The following is a 21,056-nucleotide window of genomic DNA, read 5'->3' as shown; positions in this document are numbered from 1 at the left end:
GTACTCAAACGCATATATAAATACACTCATTGAAAAAATATATTTTCGCTCAAATGCGCAGTCTTAACTGGGTATAATGTCGTGTACGGGGTTATCAAATGGAGGAGAGGAATGTGAACATTTTGGTGTCTTATATTTGCACTCCAGCGCGGTAGATGGCGTTCTTGAACCTTTCAACGTTTACTAACGTCATCCATTTGTGCAGAAGAAGAATAACACAAAATTGAAACCGAGGCGTTATTTGTAAATGGGTTAAAGTTTATTATGTAAATATATATATATATATATATATATATATATTTAGCCTAAAATTGCTGTGATCACACTACTGGTATGAAGACTGTATTCGTTACCGTTGGAACCACGAGTTTCGATGAGCTTATAGAGAGTGTTACGTCTCAAGAAACGACTCAGGTGAAATTCTAACGTGTTATTTTGCAAAATATTCGGTAGCTGATAGCTAATGCAATCTTTTAATCAATTTAAAATCGTTGCTCATCTGACCAGCCAAAACTGACCGTTAATTCCTTACTACTGTCAGTCAGTCGTCTAGCCATTTATAGCATTCGGAAAATGCTTGAGTAAAATACGAAACTAAAGGTTCTGGTTTCCTTGACTAACGTTAGTTTTCATTGTAATCTACCAGCCGGATGCTCTAGTTCGTTTTCTCACCTATTTAATGACACGCTCAATACGGTGTAATAGCCTTGGAATGAGCAGTCTACAATTCCTGTCCTCTGTCCCGAAGGTGCTCTCAGCTCTAGGTTACAAAAAGCTGGTTCTCCAGGTGGGCCGCGGGGCTGTTCTTCCGGGCTCAGACAGCTGTGCCGGGCTCCAAGTAAACGCATTCCGCTTCAAAGATTCAATTGCAGAAGATATCAGAGATGCTGACCTGGTCATCAGCCACGCAGGTATGTCTACACCCAACTGTAGGGACTCAAAAGATCTTCATTTGGAATTTGATTTTCATCATTTTAATAAAGCTAGTCTATGTCTTTCACAGCATATTAAAGAGTTTCTGAATGTCAGGCTAATCTGTTTTTTCAGGGGCGGGCAGTTGTTTGGAGGCACTTGGGGCGAGACGGCCCTTGCTGGTGGTGGTCAATGACAGGTTGATGGATAATCACCAGCTAGAGCTTGCCAAACAGCTGCACTCAGAGTCTCACCTGTTGTATTGCACCTGCAGGTCAGTGGCAGGCCCTTTCTTGCCCTTACATTCCCATGTCAACAGCACAAGTGGGGATTTTGGTGTAGAGCTACAGTAGGTGTAAGTAACTCAGTTAAGCTCAGTTAAAGGTACAATAGGTAAGATTTTTGTGTTCAAACAGTGTTACAAGACCATTGTAAATCCCTTCCTAACATTGAAAAAGACTATAAACTCTGTCTGAAAAAGACTATAAACTCTGTCTGTGTTTATAGTCCTTAAATTCGGGTTTCAAAATATACAGTTGATGACGGTCCAACACTCACCAAAACTGTACCAAAACATTGTATGACAGTACAATAATTCAAGCTCATTGGTTGAAAATTTGTTCTAATTGCCACAGCCAATGTCGTTTCAACATCAGCGTTTGCAGAGAAGGGGGAGGGATAAAGAGTGTTGTGGTTTGAAGGTGTTTCTTGCTGCTATACCTCTCTTGACCGTTAGAAGTCCGAAATTACCTATTGTACCTTTAACTCTGCCATCACTTACTTTCCACTTAATTCTTAGAATCTGTTAAATCCAAATTGTTGTTTTGAACAGCATGGTTGTTGGTGAAATTCTCACCACATATTGGAGGTATAGTACTGTAGGTAGACATTGCTGTCTTCTTCCTTTCTTTTATTGTGGATTTGTCTCAATAGCTCTCCACAACACAAACAATTTAAGACAATATTGGAAGAATAATAATAATTTGATGTTGTGCATGCTAAATTATTCAATATTTACTGAATTTTCAGTTGGCCTACAGTTTGGCGTATGTGTTGTATAAGGTTAAGAAGTCTGTTAGGAAATGCTGTACTGTCACATTATATTATCAATATTTTTTTTGTTTCATAATTATTGCTTCATATGTGGAGTATTTTGCAGTGTCCTGCAGGGGTCTCTGTATTGCTTTCCAGCTCCTGATTCTGTTCATTTCTCCCCTCCCCACAGCACGCTGACTCAGACGCTGAGAACAATGGATCTGTCTGTTCTCGCCCCCTTTCTGCCGGGACAGCCCCAGAACTTCTCCAGGTTTCTGGATCAGGCCGTGGGCCTTCACACGGAGTGAGCGCGCTGGTTCTCCCGCAGTGCCCCGCCCGCACGGGTTCCCCTGCAGGGATCGGAGGGCTTCTGTCCAGCCCAGCCCAGCCCAGCCCCACCCCAAGTCAAGAGAAGAAAAGGCAGTGCCCAGAGTGGGAATTTGCTGATTTTCTGTCCTTGTGAACTACATTTTGCAATTCGAGCAAGTTGTATTTCTTCTCAGTGATAGTCAATGGAATTTTTTTATGTCCTTCTCACAAGTGAGCTGTAATTCTCACTGGTCACATTTTTTAAACATGAAAATAAGTCATTTTTATATGACGCCAGTGCGGTGCCACACTGTGCTTCATTGTGTGCGTCTGAAGTAGTATTGACATTTACCATGGCAGATTTGAATAAGTTACATTTGTTTATGCTGCCACTTTAAACAAAGTTTAACCATGCTTTGCCTTTCAAGCAAAGTCACAAGATCACTGTTTTGCCTAAAGCTTGTTTGCTTGATATACACTCACTGAACACTTTATTATGGTTGGCATTTATTAGGTTGACCTGTACACCAGCTTGTTAATGCAAATATTTAATCAGCCAATCATGTGGCAGCAACTAAATGCATAAAAGCATGCAGCCATGGTCAAGAGGGTCCAACCAAATGTCAGAATGGAGAAGAATGCTTGTTGGTGCCAGACTGGGTGGTTTGAATGTCTCAGAAACTGCTGATCTCCTGGGATTTTCACGCACAACAGTCTCTAGAGTCTGCAGAGAATGATGTGAAGAACAAAAAACATCCAGTGAGTATCAGTTCTACAGGGAAAAACACTTTGTTAATGAGGGAGGTCAGAGGAGAAGGGCCAGACTGGTCAAAGCTGACAGACTGGGCAATGCACAAGAGCATCTCTGAACACTCAATGCATCAAACCTCTTAAGTGGATAGGCTACTGCAGCAGAAGTCTTAAAAATCAGTGTAATAAATTGAGTGTATATATATATATATCCGTTTGAATATATTCATATTGTTTGGCTACAGTTGCCAAAGGGACCAATGTGGCTACAACATGTAGACAGTTTTCCATCTTGTCATTTCTTCCAGCAGCTTTAACCTAGGCTAAACAGACCTCCCACATGCTATTTTGTATCTCTATCACACACAAAAATCAGAACAAACTATATGGGGTTGCCCTGGAGATAAGCCTGTGATCACCAATGCAAGGCAGTCTTATTCAGGCCTTTCTAGGATCACGGAACTTGGAGCAAGGGCTGGTTGTTCCAGTGCAGTTATGTATGACTGAGTGATTGGTTGATAGATGGATAGCAGCCTTGGAAAGGGTTGTACAGGCCTAAGATGTAAAGAAGGCTCAGCCTGTACTTGGATTACATGTTTCTGCATGCCAATAGCTCAGGAGCTGCCTTAGAAGTCTTTTAAGTATGGGGGGGTGGGTTACTGATAATGCTTAGAAACAAAGGACTATAAAAGCTCATGACCAAAACCTCATTGGTATGAACTATATACAGACATGGAGGTGGTGAATTTCATTCATCCTTTAAATGTGGTTTCCAAAGAAATGACTCATCTGGTTACAGTTGAAGTATGTATTTCTGTGAATATTAAAGGAGAAAGTATGTGTCAGTTGCTGTTGTCTGCCATGTCCTGTTCTGTTGTGTTTCATCTAGAAGGTGTCCCCATGTATATCTTCTCAGGAATTCCTTCGAAGCTGAAGGCGGTTGAAAATAATTTATAAATGAATAATTTAATCTGAGCAGAGCCAATACTGTTGTTTATGTCCTGTAAACAATGTTTAGTTCTTGTATAAATATAAAAGGCACTGTTGTTGATAGGTTTATGAGGTGAAATATGTGCTCTGATTACCTTCAGGACATGGTGATGTTTTAATAGTGCCAAACCATGGTGTAGAATGTCCTCATAAAAGTTGATTTCTCGTAGCAGTGATCTCTGCAGGTTGGGTTACGTTTTGTCTCCACTGCAAAGCCAACATTACAGTAACTGTAGAGCTGTAATGTAATCTGAAAATGAAACTTTACACAAATCGAACTGCTGAGAGAAATTTCTATCAAGTAAGATTCTGGCTGTTTTCAGTCTCTAAAAGAGCACATTTCTGCCTCCAACAAATAGCTTATATCAGTTAAGGTAAAAAATGTAGTGACTTACAACATACATGGATACCAGTGCACAGGTCAGGGATCAGAATGCAGAAAGAAATTATTTGATTCTGCTGACAAATTGCCAACCGCCCTGAGAAGCTTTAGCTAATAAAACGATGCAGAAAGTGAACGAGATGGAAATGGTGTCAAAATATAAGGGAGTGCTACAGGTGTGGGCTATGTGAAGTGCTGACTTTGCTTGCAGTGGCAATGCTACACTCCCACATGACCTGCAGGCATGAGGCATCACAGAGCAGCCGCTCAGTCACAGCGACAGAGTGACGCTGAGGCTGACTAGCCTGCCGGACTTCAGCATCTCCGGCTGACCTCTCTGAAGCAGGACCCTGCCGTTCTGCTCCTGTTCTCGCCATGTTCGTCTACCTCAGGCACGGCGGTAAGAGGCGTACTCCTCACTCGTCTACGTACCTCTATCCTGGCTCTGTTCTTACCCATCCTCTCATTCTCACCCGCAGACATTGACTGTACATTGCCTTAGTTTAGTTTGTGATATGTCCTTGTGCTTCAACCTCATTCCATAATCAACATTGAGATGGAGCTGTGATGTCAGTGCTTAGAATTGTAATAATATTATACGTTAATCCTCGTATTATGTTTCGGGTCAATTTGACCCCATTCAGTGTTTGATATCTCTTAAAAACCAGTTAACCATTTTTTCATCTTGATACTGTATTAATTCTCTATTTTGCTGGCATTAAAGAGTGAACATACAATAAACATAATGATATGTTTTCAGAAGTCCTGTACCAACTTTGCATGTGTTGTATGGACTTTTTTTGACCCTCTGTAACTGTCAGACAAATGTCAGACAATATACAGCCATTTTTCTTTTTATCAGATTTTTTTCTGGATGATTCCCATACAGGTGCCAAACTTTCACCTCCTGTACCTTTCACATCCTGTACTTTCTCACCAATTTTTCATATTTATGGATAAAAGGCTAGTGATTTGGGAGACAATAAGAAGGCAACACACAAAGTGTCAAAATTCTTCTTTTGCAATAATTTTCCATTTATTTAAACTGTTGGGGTCAATTTGGCCCCAAACATAAAAGCGGCCATAAACTCTTAACATAATAGGAGGGTTAAATAACCTTCATTATTTAATGGGTATTCTGGCGGCTGAATGCTTGCTGCTTGTTGCTGAGTCATCTGTCTGTTATCTGACCCAGGCATAAAGGTCATTATCATAAATTTGAGTAGGTATTGTAAGTGACAGAGGCGGCCGTTCATTCATGGACACCTCTGGACACAATATATCTAGGAGTAGTCTCAGGGGGAATAAGTGGGGGATGGGGGATTGTGAGTGCAAGCTCTTTTTATTTTGGTGATTTCACTGGACGTGTGTGCATATGTAGGTACACGTATTATCATGAATAGGACTCATTCTTCTTCTGCTGCTTCACTTCAATGTCCTGATTTACTGTGAGGCATCTATCCCTTTCAGACAATGAGCAATTCCTGGTCAACCCGAACTGTCCTGTCATCCTTCTGCTGGAACACATCAAAGTCAAACTGCAGCTGTCCAAGACAGGTGAGAGAGCATGCAGACCAATATTTCTATGCTTTACTGGGCGTGCCTAGTGGATTGGTGGATTGGAATCTATGAAATACCCTTAATAAGTGCAAACCCTGCCTGGACATCTTGGTTGGCTCAATTGCTCCATGCTAGATCAATCAAGCACAGAAAAGTATTTAAATCCAAAAGGAACCTGTTTGACCCAGGGCTGGAGCACTGCAGAACTGTCTGGGAGAGACCTCCAGAGGGCGTGCCCTCAAACTGATTCCAGTTCACTGTCCACTGTTTACATAAAACGGTCAAGTTTGGGAGGTGAATATACATTTCAATTCCATAATGTCTGTATTATTCTATTCTATTTTCTCAACTAAAACACACACACACACACGCACACACACTCTGGTACTGCAGTCTGAGCAGGCGGAGATCCAGGGGAACACAACCTGTCTGTTGACCGGGCGTCAAACTCTGGCGCGACCCGGCCAGAGGAAAGAGAGGTGCGCGGCCGCGGACGGGGGCCGTTAAATATTTCACGCTCTCCTCGGCTGCGCACCGCCACTCCGGGGTGTCTGCTTACCCCTGCGGTGTCGTGCGACTGCGGCGGCCACATTACAGGCTCTAATGAAGCGCTCTTACATGCTCATCAGCACAGGATGCGCTAATGAAGCCCATTTCCTCCGTGTGCGTGTGCGTGTACGTGCGGGACGGGTGAGTGATGATCAGATACACTATCCCTGACAGCGGTCTTGGCCTGCCGTCCTGTCATTGCCCTCCTTATTGAGTTATCTTAGCCGTTCAGTAGCTTCAGTCGTTTCTGTGCACGTGCGCATATCGTTGGGTGTGGATATTGATTTTGTCTAGATGTGGATATTGATAGCATGTGTGCATTGGTTGTGTATGTTAAAGTGTGGATGTTGATGATGTGTGGCGACTATTGGCTGTGCGTATTGACTGTGTGTATTTGTGTGGGTGTGCACCGTAGATATTCAGTGGGCATTTGAATGTGGGTGTTTTTAGTGTGAGTTTAAGTGTGAATGTTGATGTAATGTGTGTTGGTATCAGACCTTGTGGATCTTTGTGTGTGAGTTTAAGTGTGAGTATTGATGTGTGTTTGTATCAGACCTGGTGGATCTTTGTGTGTGAGTTTAAGTGTGAGTAATGATGTGTGTTTGTATCAGACCTGGTGGATCTTTGTGTGTGAGTTTAAGTGTGAGTATTGATGTGTGTTTGTATCAGACCTGGTGGGTCTTTGTGTGTGAGTTTAACTGTGAGTATTGATGTGTGTTTGTATCAGACCTGGTGGATCTTTGTGTGTGAGTTTAAGTGTGAGTATTGATGTGTGTTTGTATCAGACCTGGTGGGTCTTTGTGTGTGAGTTTAACTGTGAGTATTGATGTGTGTTTGTATCAGACCCGGTGGGTCTTTGTGTGTGAGTTTAAGTGTGAGTATTGATGTGTGTTTGTATCAGACCTGGTGGGTCTTTGTGTGTGAGTTTAAGTGTGAGTATTGATGTGTGTTTGTATCAGACCTGGTGGATCTTTGTGTGTGAGTTTAACTGTGAGTATTGATGTGATGTGTGTTTGTATCAGACCTGGTGGATCTTTGTGTGCGAGTTTAAGTGTGAGTATTGATGTGTGTTTGTATCAGACCTGGTGGATCTTTGTGTGTGAGTTTAACTGTGAGTATTGATGTGATGTGTGTTTGTATCAGACCTGGTGGATCTTTGTGTGTGAGTTTAAGTGTGAGTATTGATGTGTGTTTGTATCAGACCTGGTGGATCTTTGTGTGTGGGTTGACGTGTGAGTATTGATGTGATGTGTGTTTGTATCAGACCTGGTGGATCTTTGTGTGCGAGTTTAAGTGTGAGTATTGATGTGATGTGTGTTTGTATCAGACCTGGTGGATCTTTGTGACGAGGGCGGGGCTCTGAAGCTCCTCTTCCTGTCCCAGCAGCCTCAGGAATGCGCCCGCCTGCAGCTGCCCCCCCGCTGTTACTTCACCGTCTGCTCTGTCCACCGTGAGTACGACTGCGCGGAGTGTGCGTTAGTGTGTGAGTCCACTGAAAGGGGCTTTTCAGTCAGGCTCATTGCGGTTGTGTTCCTTTCTTTAGGGAGAGTGATGGACGGTGCTTATGTCTCCATCTCTCCTCTCCTGGCAAATCCTGATCCCGCACTGCTGGGTAACATTCAACGTGCTCCAAACACGCTCACACACACATTTTTATGTATGTGCCTGTGTGTGAGTGTACACACACAGGACTGTAGACCTTCTTTTTTTTATGCATGCATGTGTGTGTGAGCGTATTTGTGTGCTTCAGCAAAGATAGAGATTGTGAGTGCCTGCATGTGTGTGTGTGTGTGTGTGTGTGTGTGTGCGCACATGTGTTTGTGTGTGAGAGTTTGTGTGCTTCAGTGATGATAGAGAGTGTGTGTGCGTGAGTGTGTCAGTAATGCTGAGTCTCTATGTAACTGCACATATGTTTGAATGTGTGCGTTTGTGTGTGGCGTGTGTATCAGAGACTCTGCAGACTCAGACAGACAGTCTGGAGAAGACTCGAGTGATGCAGCTCCGCTCCCAGGAAGATGAACAAAAGAGGAAGAGTGTTGTTAAGGTGAAGCCCATAAGTGTGCGAGTGTGTGTATGTGTGTGTGTGTGTGTGTGTGTGTGTGCGAGCGTGCATGTAGGTGTAATGACAGGCTCAGTGTATCTATCCTCTCTGCCCTAGTCCAAGAGGCGTGGTCGTGCTGTACGTCTGGACATCCCTGGAGAGAAACCATTTCATCCAACAGGGCGGAGGAGAAGAAGAAGAAGTTGAGAGTCCACACACACACACACACACGCGCACGCGCGCGCGCACACATGCACACACACAATCCGTGAGCATAACAAAACTGCTCTTTCTAAACAGATGTGTGATGTCCTTCGAGTTGTAATGTGGAAGTGACCGTTCTCATGCCCAGAAAATGTTAGACCTGAGGAAATGATTCATTTGAAATAAGTTCACTCTTTAGATACTGCAGATCTCAGAGAATTCTCAGTGCAAAGCATACAGTCAAATAAAAGAAAGTCATACTGCTGTAGTTTCTTTTAAAGTGATAAACAGTCTGCAGCTTTTAATGATGTCTAAAGATTTTGTTGTTATTAAGTGATTTGACGTTAACCACACAAACAAACAGTCATACACAAACACAAAGACAAATAACATGTACAGTAAATGGAGACACATACTGTACATTCTTATTTCACTGATTAGAAGCACGCAATTATTTATTAGCACCACGGTTGCCAAACTCTTATCTGATAACTGGCAGACACAACAGTTTTTCTTTTTTCCCCAACTTAGGCCTTGGACACAAGGCATGCGGATTCTTTCTTTTTGTCAATCAATAGCTTGATAAAACTGCCACACTTGATGGCGGGTTGATTGCGGGGTTAGCCAGTCTGAGCCAGAACCACAGCTGCCAAACCCGACCAGAAAACAGCAGAGACCGGTCTCCACGGGCGGTATCCTGCAATGGACAGGGAGTCTGGATAACGTGCAGTTCACTTCAATAGCAGACACAGACACACCTAACCATCAGTAGCAATTATATCCTTTAGCATGTATGTGTTGTTGCTAGAATACTAGTAAACATTGGCTACTAATGAAGCATTCACTCCAAGGGTAATTAACACATTATGGTTTACTGAAGGGCACTTCCTCTCCATGGTACTTGACATGGATAGCAGCACAGAGGTGATGGATGATGAACTCATCTGACAGCCTGCAACCCAATCCCTTTCCTTGCCTTTTCCAGCCCTACCCATGTGAAACAAGTATGCTAAGCATACTTGACAAACTTTAATTATACATCAAGTATTTTTGAATATAAAATAGCATACTTCCAGAATACTTCAGCATTTTCTGAATCTTTGTTCACTTACGGAAAATGACATTATGGACGTTGAAAATAACATTCTGCCTTGTTCTCTTAATATGAAATGGTGTCTATGAGAAAAGAGGAATTAAGCCAGTCTCAGTCTATGCAAGAGGGGCATGAGGATGGCTAATGAGCAGCATGAGCAATCGAGATGGACATTTTATTGTACATTTGTTTTGGGGCTATATTACCCAAATAGTGCTGTAACTACAGTACTGTGCAAAAGTCTTAGGCACCCGAGATCTTTTCTATAATATACTGTATATTATATATTTAATTTTTTCTGCATTAGTGTGTCAGGACAATAGAGCTCGGAACAACCTAACACTTTCCTTATAAAACTGCAGGTTAGTGTACCTAAGATAATGCAGTTGTGCAGTAGATGTGTCTGTTGTGTACCTGTGAGTTTATATTTGTTCTGGGCTGTAGTTGTGCAGTAGATGTGTCTGTTGTGTCCCTGTGAGGCTGTTATGTCTGTTCCAGGGTGTACCTGTGTGGTAGGTATGTCTGTATAATGTTATCTTATGTCCTTACCTGCACTGTTGGGCTGAAGCTTCGGACCCCAGACCACAGGGGCGCTCCAGTCACTCCAGTACTTGGACTGGGCACAATCATCAGGAACTCTTATTCTCACCTGGAACTCATACATGTCTTCAGGTGAGAAGAAAGGTAGAGTGAAGGAATATCCAATCATCGGAACAGTTATCTAGGAAGATAGAGAAAGAAAGAAGGGAACAATCTCTCAGTAGATGTTATTATTATGATATGAGATGACCGCTTGGTGAGATTTTGCCTCAACTTACATCAAAAGCAGAAATTATGTGTGTCCTGTTTACCTATGGTTCAGATTTCCTCGCAAATAAGTACAGGCATATAAATATAGACATATCCCCATCTGAAGTGTCACAGCCCTAGTGCAAAATCCAGCTATGACCAGCTTGAAATACCGATTACCAGCCATTTCAAAACATAGCTTGAGCTGGTCTAACCGGTCAACCAGCTACCAGCTGGTTCACCAAGCTCAAAACCTAGCTTGAGCTGTTGTTTTCAGTGGGAATGCATCAGATTTGACCAGGGGTTCTCCACCCAGAGAGCTAGCAGCTGCTTTAATCGATCAGTTGGCCACTGGCTAACTGTGAGCAACGAGCAGGCTCAGCAGTGTACCAGGACTGAGGACCAACAGCGGAGACAGAGACAGCTCTCACCTTCCAGAGGGTACTGCCGGGCTTGCTGTAGCGCACCTCACTCTCTACGCATCTGGAAGGGCAGCTGACGTTCCAGCGAAGCCACAGCTCAGCGTTGCCTTCATCTTCCTTTTCCTCCAGCAGAAGGTGGTGCGGGGGGTTTAACTTCACTGCAGAGAGAGACAAAATGGCTGTGGTAAAAAGGATCCACAATGCACCTGTGCATTGTGCCTGCTGTTGCCAGGCCTGTACAGTATGTGCCAATAGATGTCTGTGTTGCTGCTGTTATCAGGCCTATATATTGACAATGCTGATAGATGTCTGCTGTTGGAAACAGAGTTTTTTCCTTGAGGATTAACCAAGGTGCTGGTGTAGGTGAACATCCTCCACAAGTGTGCAGCCTTTCTCACTGATGCTTGCCAGCAATACTTCTGTTTTATGTTTAAACATATATTGGCATTGATCTGGCAGGATTCTCATGTTGATAAACAAAAAGTTTTCCACATTCTTGATATGAGTTTGTGTATGTGTGCATGCGTGTGTGTGCTGCGTGTGTGTGTGTGTGTGTATGTGTGTGTGTGTGTGTGTCTGTGTGTGTTCAATGAAAGTGGACACTGGTCAGAACAAGAATTAAAATTTTGGGATGGTCCTGCTCTTACCCTCGTGTGTAAGATTGATGATCTGCTCTGAACTGCTGTTGTCCATGAACAGTCTGGTGTGAAGTTTGTGGAACTTCAGGGCTCTTGTGTAGGGTAGCCTGCAGCCCACAGTAAGTCCATTCTGGAGCAGGTAAGTGGCACATTCCCTGTAGCTTCTCTTTTCCCTAGCATGGGAGAGAAAAATAGTTTTCTTTCATGATATTTCATGAGAACAATAATTCTGAAAGGAAATGGAAAAGTAAGATGTGGCCTCCAGAATTATTGGCCCTCTTGATAAAAATGAAGAAAATGTATTTAGTAAAAATAAAATAAAACACAGATAAATATCTATATATTATCTTCAAACATAGGAAACTGTATACTTTTATTTTGACACATTTATTCTCATCTATCCTGTGAGCAACCTGATGGAAAATGCACTCCAGCAGAGAGACCTACACATTTTACTTTGCCCTTGTGAGTTTCTGCTCTATTATTTGTTAAAGGCTGGGTGACTGAGAGACTAACCCGTGGATGACTTCAGACCTGGAGAGTCACAGGGATTGCTTTCAATTCGTCAATGAAAAGAGTCGATTGAGTAGTTAATAATCTCATTTGGTTTCTTGGGCCTAAACTTGTTGTAGATTTTGTGAAAACCAAAATAAACAGACCCAGCGCTGGGGACCCCTGGATGTGAAGATGCTTACCGTCTGTGGTGGAAGGTGTAGTTGACCTCTTGGATCCCTTGAGAAATCCATGTGCAGTCGATGTACTCCAGATTGATGATCAGACAGTTCACACATGTACCAATACATGTAAAAGATATTTGAGTCATAAAACCATCACATGGCTGAATCCCTACCCCGACATATTTTGTATGTGTTTAGAAATGCATTACACATTAAGCCAGACTAGGAGACTGGAACCAATATCAGTGTACAGAATAGCATTACATTTATGTCCAAGCAGCCACACATTGCAAAGAAAGTCTGTAATGTAATGAACCTGAAAATCTTAACTTAAAAATGACTCTTTGCTTGACAAGTAAAATATTCTTACCCCACTAGCAAATCCTGAAATGAATAAAACTGTTGAACCTCACTGATTTTATATAAGATCGATATATAAGACTAAAATACTTGTTGAGACTTGGTTTTTGCAGTGCAGTTTACAGTAACAAAAATGGATTGCTTTAACCACGCTCCTGGCCAAAGCTACAATATTATGAAATTGGAAATAATCACAATCACAACCAACACTTTAAGCAGTAACACAGAGGAAAAGCCTTTCCAGGGTACGTTAATGTTGTAAAGCTGTAATACCCCACCGGGCCCTCACTCACGGGGAATGGAGGTGTCGGCCTGGCCCTCCGTCAGCAGTACAGCCATCAGCAGCAGGACTGCTATCCCAGCCATCTCTCGACCTGTCTCCTCCGCTCTCTCTCAGTCTCTCTGTGGATCCCGTTACTGTAGATCTCATTAGTCTGTACTTCTGCTTGGACAGGTCACAAATGGAAGTTCCTCAAAAAGAAAACGAAAAAATGAGAAACATGTTGCGTTTTACTCTCCTTGTTTCACTCCCCACCCACTGCGTTCTCTCACTTTACCAATCTCTCTCTCTTTCTCTCTCCCTCTCTTCTTCTCTCTCTATCTTGCCCCTGAATGTAGGTAGACATTTTCTTTTAAATGAAGGGATATTTATTTAATCCTCCCTGTCGCTTGCTCTGATTCTGTGTTCATGCGCTTCCTTATTGTGCAGCTCAAACTCGGAACATGCTAGCATACACAATACTTCTTTCATTTCTCCTTCCTTTTTATATCTTTGGAGAAGTGAAATTGATTATTTCCTTCTCTCTTTTTAACAAAATGGAAAATGAAATTCTCGAGAAAAGAAAATTGAGCAAGAAGGGGCAAGATGGTAAAACAGTCACGTTAACTTTTGGTCAAATTCTTGGTGTTAACAATATAGCTATACCCTTTCACACCACAAGAGGGGGTTAAGAGATCACTTCAGACTTCTGTGTTTCCATAAAGACCTCATTTCCAAGATCTCAAGTCCAATTTTGGGTTGAGTGCAATCACAATCAGTCTGTCTGTACATCTGTTCCCTGATTGAAAGTGTTTTACAGATAAATCCCACTAATTCTATTGCTGGTTAATTGAAACAACAGGTCAGACACAAGCTTAGAAGCTGTAGAGATGAGACTCTTAACATTAAAGGGGCAGTTCACCCAGAAATAAAATTAAAGTATGTTTTCACTTACCTAGAGTACCATCCAGATAGTTTTGCTGGGATGTGAATCATTTTTGAGATTTGATTACCTTTGCGATACAGTTCACCACAATATACAGTGGCTTCAGAAAGTATTCAAAACATGTTTTTTGAGATTTTTGCAAATTTATAAAAAATCAGTTGAAGCTGAAATCAGTCAAGCTGCTTAAAACCATGCCACGCTGGGAGCTGGTCTGAACTGGTCAACCATCTACCAGCTGAATCAAAATCTAGCTTGAGCTGTGGGTTTTTTCCAAGCAATTACTCTGGATAAATGAAAACATACCTTAATTAAATTTTTGGGTGAACTTCACCTTTAAGTTAACAGTGAGACAAAACACTAAGGAACATTTATGTTGTACCTTACACATCAAAATTATGACGTTTTGTACTTTGTTGTCAAAATAAAATGGTATGCAAACTTCAAAGTCTTATGACTTTCAAATTAAGGTAAGAGTTGCATATTTAAAAAATCTGACCACATTACTTTACCTTAAACCTTAAAATATAGTCAGGTTATGGCTTTTATGCTGTATATTATTTACTTCGTCCCCTAGCACATCCCCTAGCACATTTTCATATTGTGAAAGATTTTCATAGCCTTTTTGGTTTGCCATTCTTTTTTCACTTCTGCCTCTGCAAAGGAGATAATTTTGAGATGGTCCCTTGGCAGTGACGCCATGGATGATGTCACCTCAGGGTGCTGTGATTGGTGGGTATGAATACCTGTTTGTTACCAAGCTTTACACAGCTGTGAAAAATTAGATGAAAAGGTGACAGCCAAGGGGTGCATATATTTAGAAAGGAGTAGGCAATGTGCAAATACGTCTTCCTGTTTTTCAGTAGATTTTCTATGTTGTTTTCAAACTCATTAATTTTTTTTGCATAGAGCCGCTTGATGCACATTGTGCCTATCTCATTTGACAGTAAGTTTATAGGAAACAGACACTTAACAGATTGGCTTCTTTATACAGCCAAATGGCTCGAATATTACAGGTAAAACTGTTCCACTGACTAAATTGTAAGCACTTACATGAACAATTTTTTCAGGGAATTCACTTTCTGAATACTGGTTTTGAATCTTGAAGTTAAGATGTCTAACAATGGACCAATCAAACTCCATTGCATATGTTTCTGCCTTCAAATGTATATCCTTTTTTGTGTTAGTACAAATCATGTCTTCAGCAAAGTATTCAGCAAACTCTGCATCTGGCATATGTAGTAATGGCTGCTTAAATACTTTTTTATGAGAACTGTTAAGCTGCTAAAAGCTGCTAAAAATAATAATGACTAGAACAGGCCATTCGGCCAGTCTTGGCTCATCAATTTCCTACGGTCTAGAGGACATCCATCACTGTGTCAGATATGGACGTGAACACACCCAAGTGTCTCTGTCCTAGCTACATGACCAGGCAAGCTGTTCCAGGCACTGACAACTCTTTCTGTAAAAAAGTACTTCCTGACACCAGAAAGGAATTTGCATTTATCTAACTGCCACCATTCCGTCCTTTTTCTGTTGACAGAACGAAACCTTTATAACCTCTGTTTTTTTCTCTTTTAATGTGTCTTTCTGTCATTGGCAGTCATTGTGGCACAGCAGAACTTCTTCGATTAGTTGAGCGTGCTGTGGTGAACGATGCCCTGTGGCGCCATGCACTTGGTAAGTGTTTAGCTACGGTTAAACAGGAAGGAGTGGGTGCAATGCCAGCAGGGCTGCAGTTTGCATCTACCTTATTGTGTGCTCAGAATGACATCACTGAGTAGGGTGTACGTCTGTAAGGTAACAAATAATTTTGTCACACTTTTCAAGAGTACAGTATCGCATATTCATGTCTGGGCGTCTTCCTGGGATGATGCAAACAGCAAGCAATGTCACTGCTAATAAAACATTGAGAAAGAATTGGGTTAGTGGTATAGGGGCACGTCCACTTCAGCGGTAACAGCCCTGGTGCTCTTGCATCATAGCTGGTTAGCTGTCGTGGGTCTGTCTGCGGTTAATGTGTAGACAAGCAGACTTCCCTTCCAGTGCAAAAACGTGTGGCATATCACCAGGTTCAAGTCTCTGCAGGGGATGAGGGCGTGCTCCACTGGGACTTCATCTTTATTCGTGCGTAGCGCTATTTACGAACAGGTGGTCACACAACAGCCATGTCTCAGAGGAAATAAAAAAAACTCAATTTTGTCAATTTGAGCAGAAACTGAAAAAAGATTCCCTAAAAAACTATCAAACCGAACTCCTTTAAAATGTGGGACAGTGGAAACAAAACGTATACATGTATTAAAGAGGAGATCTCCTGGTTCTGCCCTTCTTCATCAGCTCAACTCCAGTCACCTTCTGAAGGCAGGTTCATCAGGCCCGCTCTCCTCTCTTCCACCTCAGCCTCTGTGAAGCCCTGTCTGCCCCTTACCCCGCAGACTCGCAGAAAAATAAAAACGTAATGACATCTCTGTAAAAAGAAATACATTTGGAGGAAATGGGCACATAATTTGAATGTGAAAAGTAAGGAGCAGCTTGGGTCGTGTGATCCCGGCGAAAGTAATGAATAAGCAGACGTCTCAGTGATCTGACGGGAATCCTGAGTACAGCACCGAGGTCTTGAGGCTGCCAGGGATAGTAAAGTAGTAAACAAGTCATCGCCTTACTAGTAGAATACGAAGGAAACAGTGTGAGTTTATTAAGAAGTGTAAGCTGAAATGTCAGATCACATGAATGATTGGGCTGATCTAAAAATTGCCGTTAAATCCAGAAATAGATACGGCCTTCCAACAACAGGGTTCAGATAGCCAGTGTACAGATTGGCCAAAATGAGTTATCAATAAAGCAATTCATTTCTTACTTTCTTGTAAGATTTGACAACACTTAAATAAAGAAATAGAATTTGGTTCTGAGTAGTTGTGAATTTAGATTCAATTTTTTAAGTTGTCAGAAATCTGCTGCACAGTCTCTATGCTTATTAAGGACTGAGTATCCAGGCCTCTATCCAAAGAGGTCTCTGCATCCCAGGAAAACATTACATGAATTAAAGGTTTTTTGAAAACAATCATTTTAGAGAAGTGGTTTATGCTGCCGGACAGTAGTTGATTCTGTATAGAAACCAGCAAGATTTAGTGGATGTTTAGAGAATAGCTATGAAGTGGTTAAGCTGTGAGTTTAGCTGGAAATTACATGGACATCAAAGCCCTGTGTGGAAACAGCTGCAGGCTGCTCAGGGGCTTTCTACTGGTCATCAGCTCACACAAGAACCGCAGAATGAGGAAGCAGAAGATTCCCGTCGCATAGCCTTTCAGTTCACCTCAACTTCTAGAATGTTTTCAGGAAATGCTGCAGAGAAACGGCATTGGGAATTCCTTTAAAATAAAACCTTGTAATGCAATATGAATCTTAAATTCTTATTCAAAGGCAGGCCTGCATTTCAAATGGCATTAAAAAGGAGCGTGAGCGACATCACAGCCTTTGAGTCGGAGTGTCCAGTAACAGTGAACTTTGATTTACCATCGAATCTATAGTCAGAATAATTTTGTACACTTGTGTGATTATAAAAAGCATTTTGGATCATCGGGTATGCTAAGGGGAAAGGCAGCCCTTATGTTTATGTGCACAGTAGACTGGTCCTTCTCACTAGCACAAGCGCTGCAAAATGGTGGCAGGAGAGCTACAATAGAGGAGGAAGAGATTTTACCTACAGTAACAATCCTGGACCTGTAATTCCAGTTAACATGTTTTCCAGTTTGAGAAAGCAGTCAATCCCTTTTCATGCCAACTGCGTCTATTCTTGTGTGATCATTAATGAAATCAATGTGCATTCAAAAATCAAAGCATTCACAAATTGTCAGTAGAGTAGAGAGTCTGGATCTAGAATTATATCTCCCCTGTCCAAATCCAAATCGTATCCATTATCAGCTAAAAGCCCCAACTGATCCTAGATCAGATTAAAGGCAATCACTGGTGCTACACAGAATAAAGAGAAAACAATTGTCCCTCAGTTTCAAGAACATAACTTGCCCCTCGTTTATTAATATTTAATGTAAAAATAGAACTTCAAAGCAATTCAGTAAATATTAGACTTTAGTGGTTGGGTTTCAGGAGTCTACTGTTGCAGTCTCTAACTGCAGTTGAAACAGTATAACACTAAACAGCACTGCAGTAACTAACTCTGGACTGTCCTTATGAATGACATATCATCTGTTACTAATCCCCTTTTTTCCACTCCCAAATGATGAACTTTATGTACTTGTTTGTACAGTTTCTGTATGGCACTGCATTAGCTAGTTTCAGAAACATATAAAGCTTCCTCTGTTCTCAAGTGGGGGAGGATCACATGATGTTTGCACGGTTGTTTGTTATTCGTACTTAAAGAATCTTGAGGATTTTCCAAATGTTTTTTCTGCCGCTTCACCCTAACTTCTGTTTAACTAGTGTGATGTAATTCAAGTGAAACAAGACTATATGGCCTTTGGTTGCGGTATTTGTTCAGACCACAAATTATTTCATTTTCACAGTGGATTTATTCAGTTTTATGCCTGATCCTTGGCTGGGACTTACCACTGACTTTGAGAACTGCTGAGTTTAGATTCTCCAAAGCCTGTGTTGGAAGCTAACCTACCATAAAGACAGCCAACAATATGAGCAGCACACAACACTGCTTTTCAGAGCCATGATGGCATAACTGGATAAGAACTTCACATCAGTGTGACCAAGCCAGGTCATGTATCCTGTGAGGATCCACATGCTAGTCTTCCATTGCCAAATTGATGGACAACGTTGCAGTAATATACTGTGCATGCATCATGATGAAAATTCCAAAATTTGAAGATAACGCTTTGGTGATAAACAAGAGTCCTGTGCAGTATTGCTGTGCTTAATAACATAGAGATTGTATGTTTTGGCTAAGTGGCCAGATTCATTTATTTGAATGTAAAATCAATGTAACTCAGCAAAAAAGAAAAGAAACAGAAAATAAGTTATATTCCTTTTAATTGCAGTCATCACTATCACCATTATCAAATTCATGATGACACAGCATTCTTACAAACTAAAAAAAGGTTTTATTGGGCCAGCTGGCTACCACACAGATTATTCTGCCAGTAAAGCCACAATGGCTGCATAAATGGTCAGCTTCCCCAGAGTTCTTTCATTTCTCTGCCATGTCCCATGTCCATTTCCTCATCTGCGTGCATCATTCACAACTTCCTGTAAACCTCTGATTAAGGCCTGCTTCTGAGTTGGTGCTGTGTGTTCCAGATGAGGGAGAAACCAAGTAAATTAAAAGCTACTTTCAGCACTCATTTAATAGTTTTCAGCTGCTTACTCATTCTGAGGGCAAGTAAAGGTTTCAGAAGACTGGAAAAGTCCAGAAATCCTTGGTTGGCATTTCAACCTGTGCAGAGTCCAAACCTCTTAAACAGCAAAAGCTGCAGGAAGTAGTTCTCCAACAAACCTTTAGCCTTGCCATGTTTTTTTTATTTCAGATCTGGCACAGGCCTCGATGCCTTCCAGAGAGAATAATTACTGTTTACATAAAGAACTGGAGTTCTATTACATCCTTCTGAACAGTATGACAGAGCACAGCTTTACAATTAGAAGCAATCCATACTGTTGCTATAATGTCTGAACAGAAATCCAAGTCTAAAGCGTTAGAAAACAATTCACTCTCACGCAGACACGCAATCATTCTTACAAATAAGGTTGTGTAATTGTGTGACAGGAGAGACTCACTTTGAGGCTTCACACCACAGATAAGAGGTCATGTATACCTTTATGACTCTGAATAAGTCTATTACCATGGACAAGTTGGAGACAAGATATGTGTGAATTGTGTGCAACAGTGTGTGATACCTACACGGGTCTGCAGGAGTTAATCTGTGTTCAAGTTCCGGTTAGAAAAACAGCGTATCTGAAATGAATGGTTCCCTGTGTGCCTATTGGTCAAGACAACTGAAACAATCATTTTTATTCCGCTGCTGTTACTAGGCGGAATTTAAACTACTTAACTGCGCTCAGTGCAAGGCGTTGCTTTATATTTTGCCTCCTGAATAGTCTTTGTTAGGTAATACTTTAGTTTTCTGTTTGTCAGTTCTGAGTAACCATACCAATGCTAAATGAATGAATGGCTAATGTGGGTGTGGATCTTATTTATCATACTAGAACTTTAGCTGTATTGCGATGCCCAACTTGTTTATAAACAAGTTTCAAAGTTTGCAACTTTGCAAGCTATTGCAAATTTAACCTCCACTGAACCGCAATGCTTGCACTATCTCTCCTTCTAAGTCATAGTTGGCTATATCTTGGCGTGTTTCCCACCCATTATATAGCCTACGTGTTTATTGTTCCCTTTGCATAATGAAAGGGGCTAATGCTTGCTCATTTGTTTAAATGTAGTTGAACGACTGCTCCGTGAACATACCCCTAGAATCTCTAAATGATCGTAAGTGTGGAGTTGACCCAAACTGTGTCACTTGAACAACAGGGAGGGCAAGCAATGGCAATGTGAACGGGGGGGGGGGGGGGGGGAGGAGGGCTACTTTCAATCCAGCGGGATAACAGCTTCTAATAACTGTTTTTGCAGTGACATAGTTGTAAAATGTTTCGGCTATTTTTATGTCAAGCCTAACAAACCGTAAGCAATTGAACACACTTAGATAGAAGATACCTTGTGGAGTTTTTATTCTTGCATTGTTGCATGCATATGAACTGGGACGTCTGCATACATCAAACACAAATCCTACTCGGAGAAGGGCCACTGGCCCCAATAGCAGCAATGTATATCTCTGTCTGCCATGATCTGAGGGACACTGGTTGACAACCAAGAGCATACAGTATATATCTGTATTTATATTATCATTGATTTATTTGTGTTTATTTTCATATTTTCAATATTATATATCATATTTTTCTCATCTTTGTTTTATTATTATTATTATTATTATTATTATTATTATTATTATATAGCTACTCATTGTTATCATGGCATGCCAATAAAGCATTTTGAATTTGAGAGAGAGAGAGAGAGAGAGAGAGAGAGAGAGAGTGAGGTCTCTGCGTGGGTTTCCTCCGGGTACTCCGGTTTCCTCCCACAGTCCATAGACATGCAGGTTAGGCTGATTGGAGAGTCTAAATTGCCCG

General features: G+C 41.5%; 3 protein-coding genes across 6 annotated transcripts; 2 read left to right on the top strand and 1 right to left on the bottom strand.

Moving 5' to 3' along the window:
* Positions 1-208: 208 nt before the first annotated feature.
* zgc:92907 (uncharacterized protein LOC436733 homolog) lies at positions 209-3,851 on the top strand. Its single transcript, XM_061236271.1, has 4 exons — positions 209-414; positions 749-911; positions 1,048-1,186; positions 2,138-3,851. Exons 1-4 carry the CDS (start codon positions 334-336, stop codon positions 2,253-2,255), a joined length of 501 nt encoding a protein of 166 aa, XP_061092255.1. The 5' UTR covers positions 209-333; the 3' UTR covers positions 2,256-3,851.
* A 125-nt stretch (positions 3,852-3,976) lies between these two features.
* Positions 3,977-9,000, top strand: c3hxorf65 (chromosome 3 CXorf65 homolog). The gene is made up of 6 exons (XM_061236272.1): positions 3,977-4,778; positions 5,849-5,935; positions 7,815-7,937; positions 8,031-8,099; positions 8,437-8,531; positions 8,646-9,000. Exons 1-6 carry the CDS (start codon positions 4,754-4,756, stop codon positions 8,733-8,735), a joined length of 489 nt encoding a protein of 162 aa, XP_061092256.1. The 5' UTR covers positions 3,977-4,753; the 3' UTR covers positions 8,736-9,000.
* Position 9,001: 1 nt separating this feature from the next.
* Positions 9,002-13,421, bottom strand: LOC133124785 (cytokine receptor common subunit gamma-like). 4 transcript variants are annotated; one of them, XM_061236269.1, is made up of 7 exons: positions 13,269-13,415; positions 13,005-13,182; positions 12,370-12,469; positions 11,684-11,847; positions 11,046-11,194; positions 10,375-10,546; positions 9,002-9,429 (listed from the first exon to the last, which is right to left on the bottom strand). In XM_061236269.1, exons 2-7 carry the CDS (start codon positions 13,075-13,077, stop codon positions 9,353-9,355), a joined length of 735 nt encoding a protein of 244 aa, XP_061092253.1. In that variant the 5' UTR covers positions 13,078-13,182; positions 13,269-13,415; the 3' UTR covers positions 9,002-9,352. The 4 variants fall into 4 exon arrangements, with proteins under 4 accessions (XP_061092253.1, XP_061092252.1, XP_061092251.1 ...); XM_061236268.1 differs by having other exon boundaries at positions 13,264-13,414; XM_061236267.1 differs by having other exon boundaries at positions 13,005-13,421.
* Between the last annotated feature and the right edge of the window lie 7,635 nt (positions 13,422-21,056).

The sequence above is a fragment of the Conger conger genome, chromosome 3, assembly GCF_963514075.1.
Source record: "Conger conger chromosome 3, fConCon1.1, whole genome shotgun sequence".
Classification (NCBI taxonomy): domain Eukaryota; kingdom Metazoa; phylum Chordata; class Actinopteri; order Anguilliformes; family Congridae; genus Conger; species Conger conger.
Note: the sequence above shows the minus strand (reverse complement) of the source record. Positions and strands in the feature narration are given on the sequence as shown.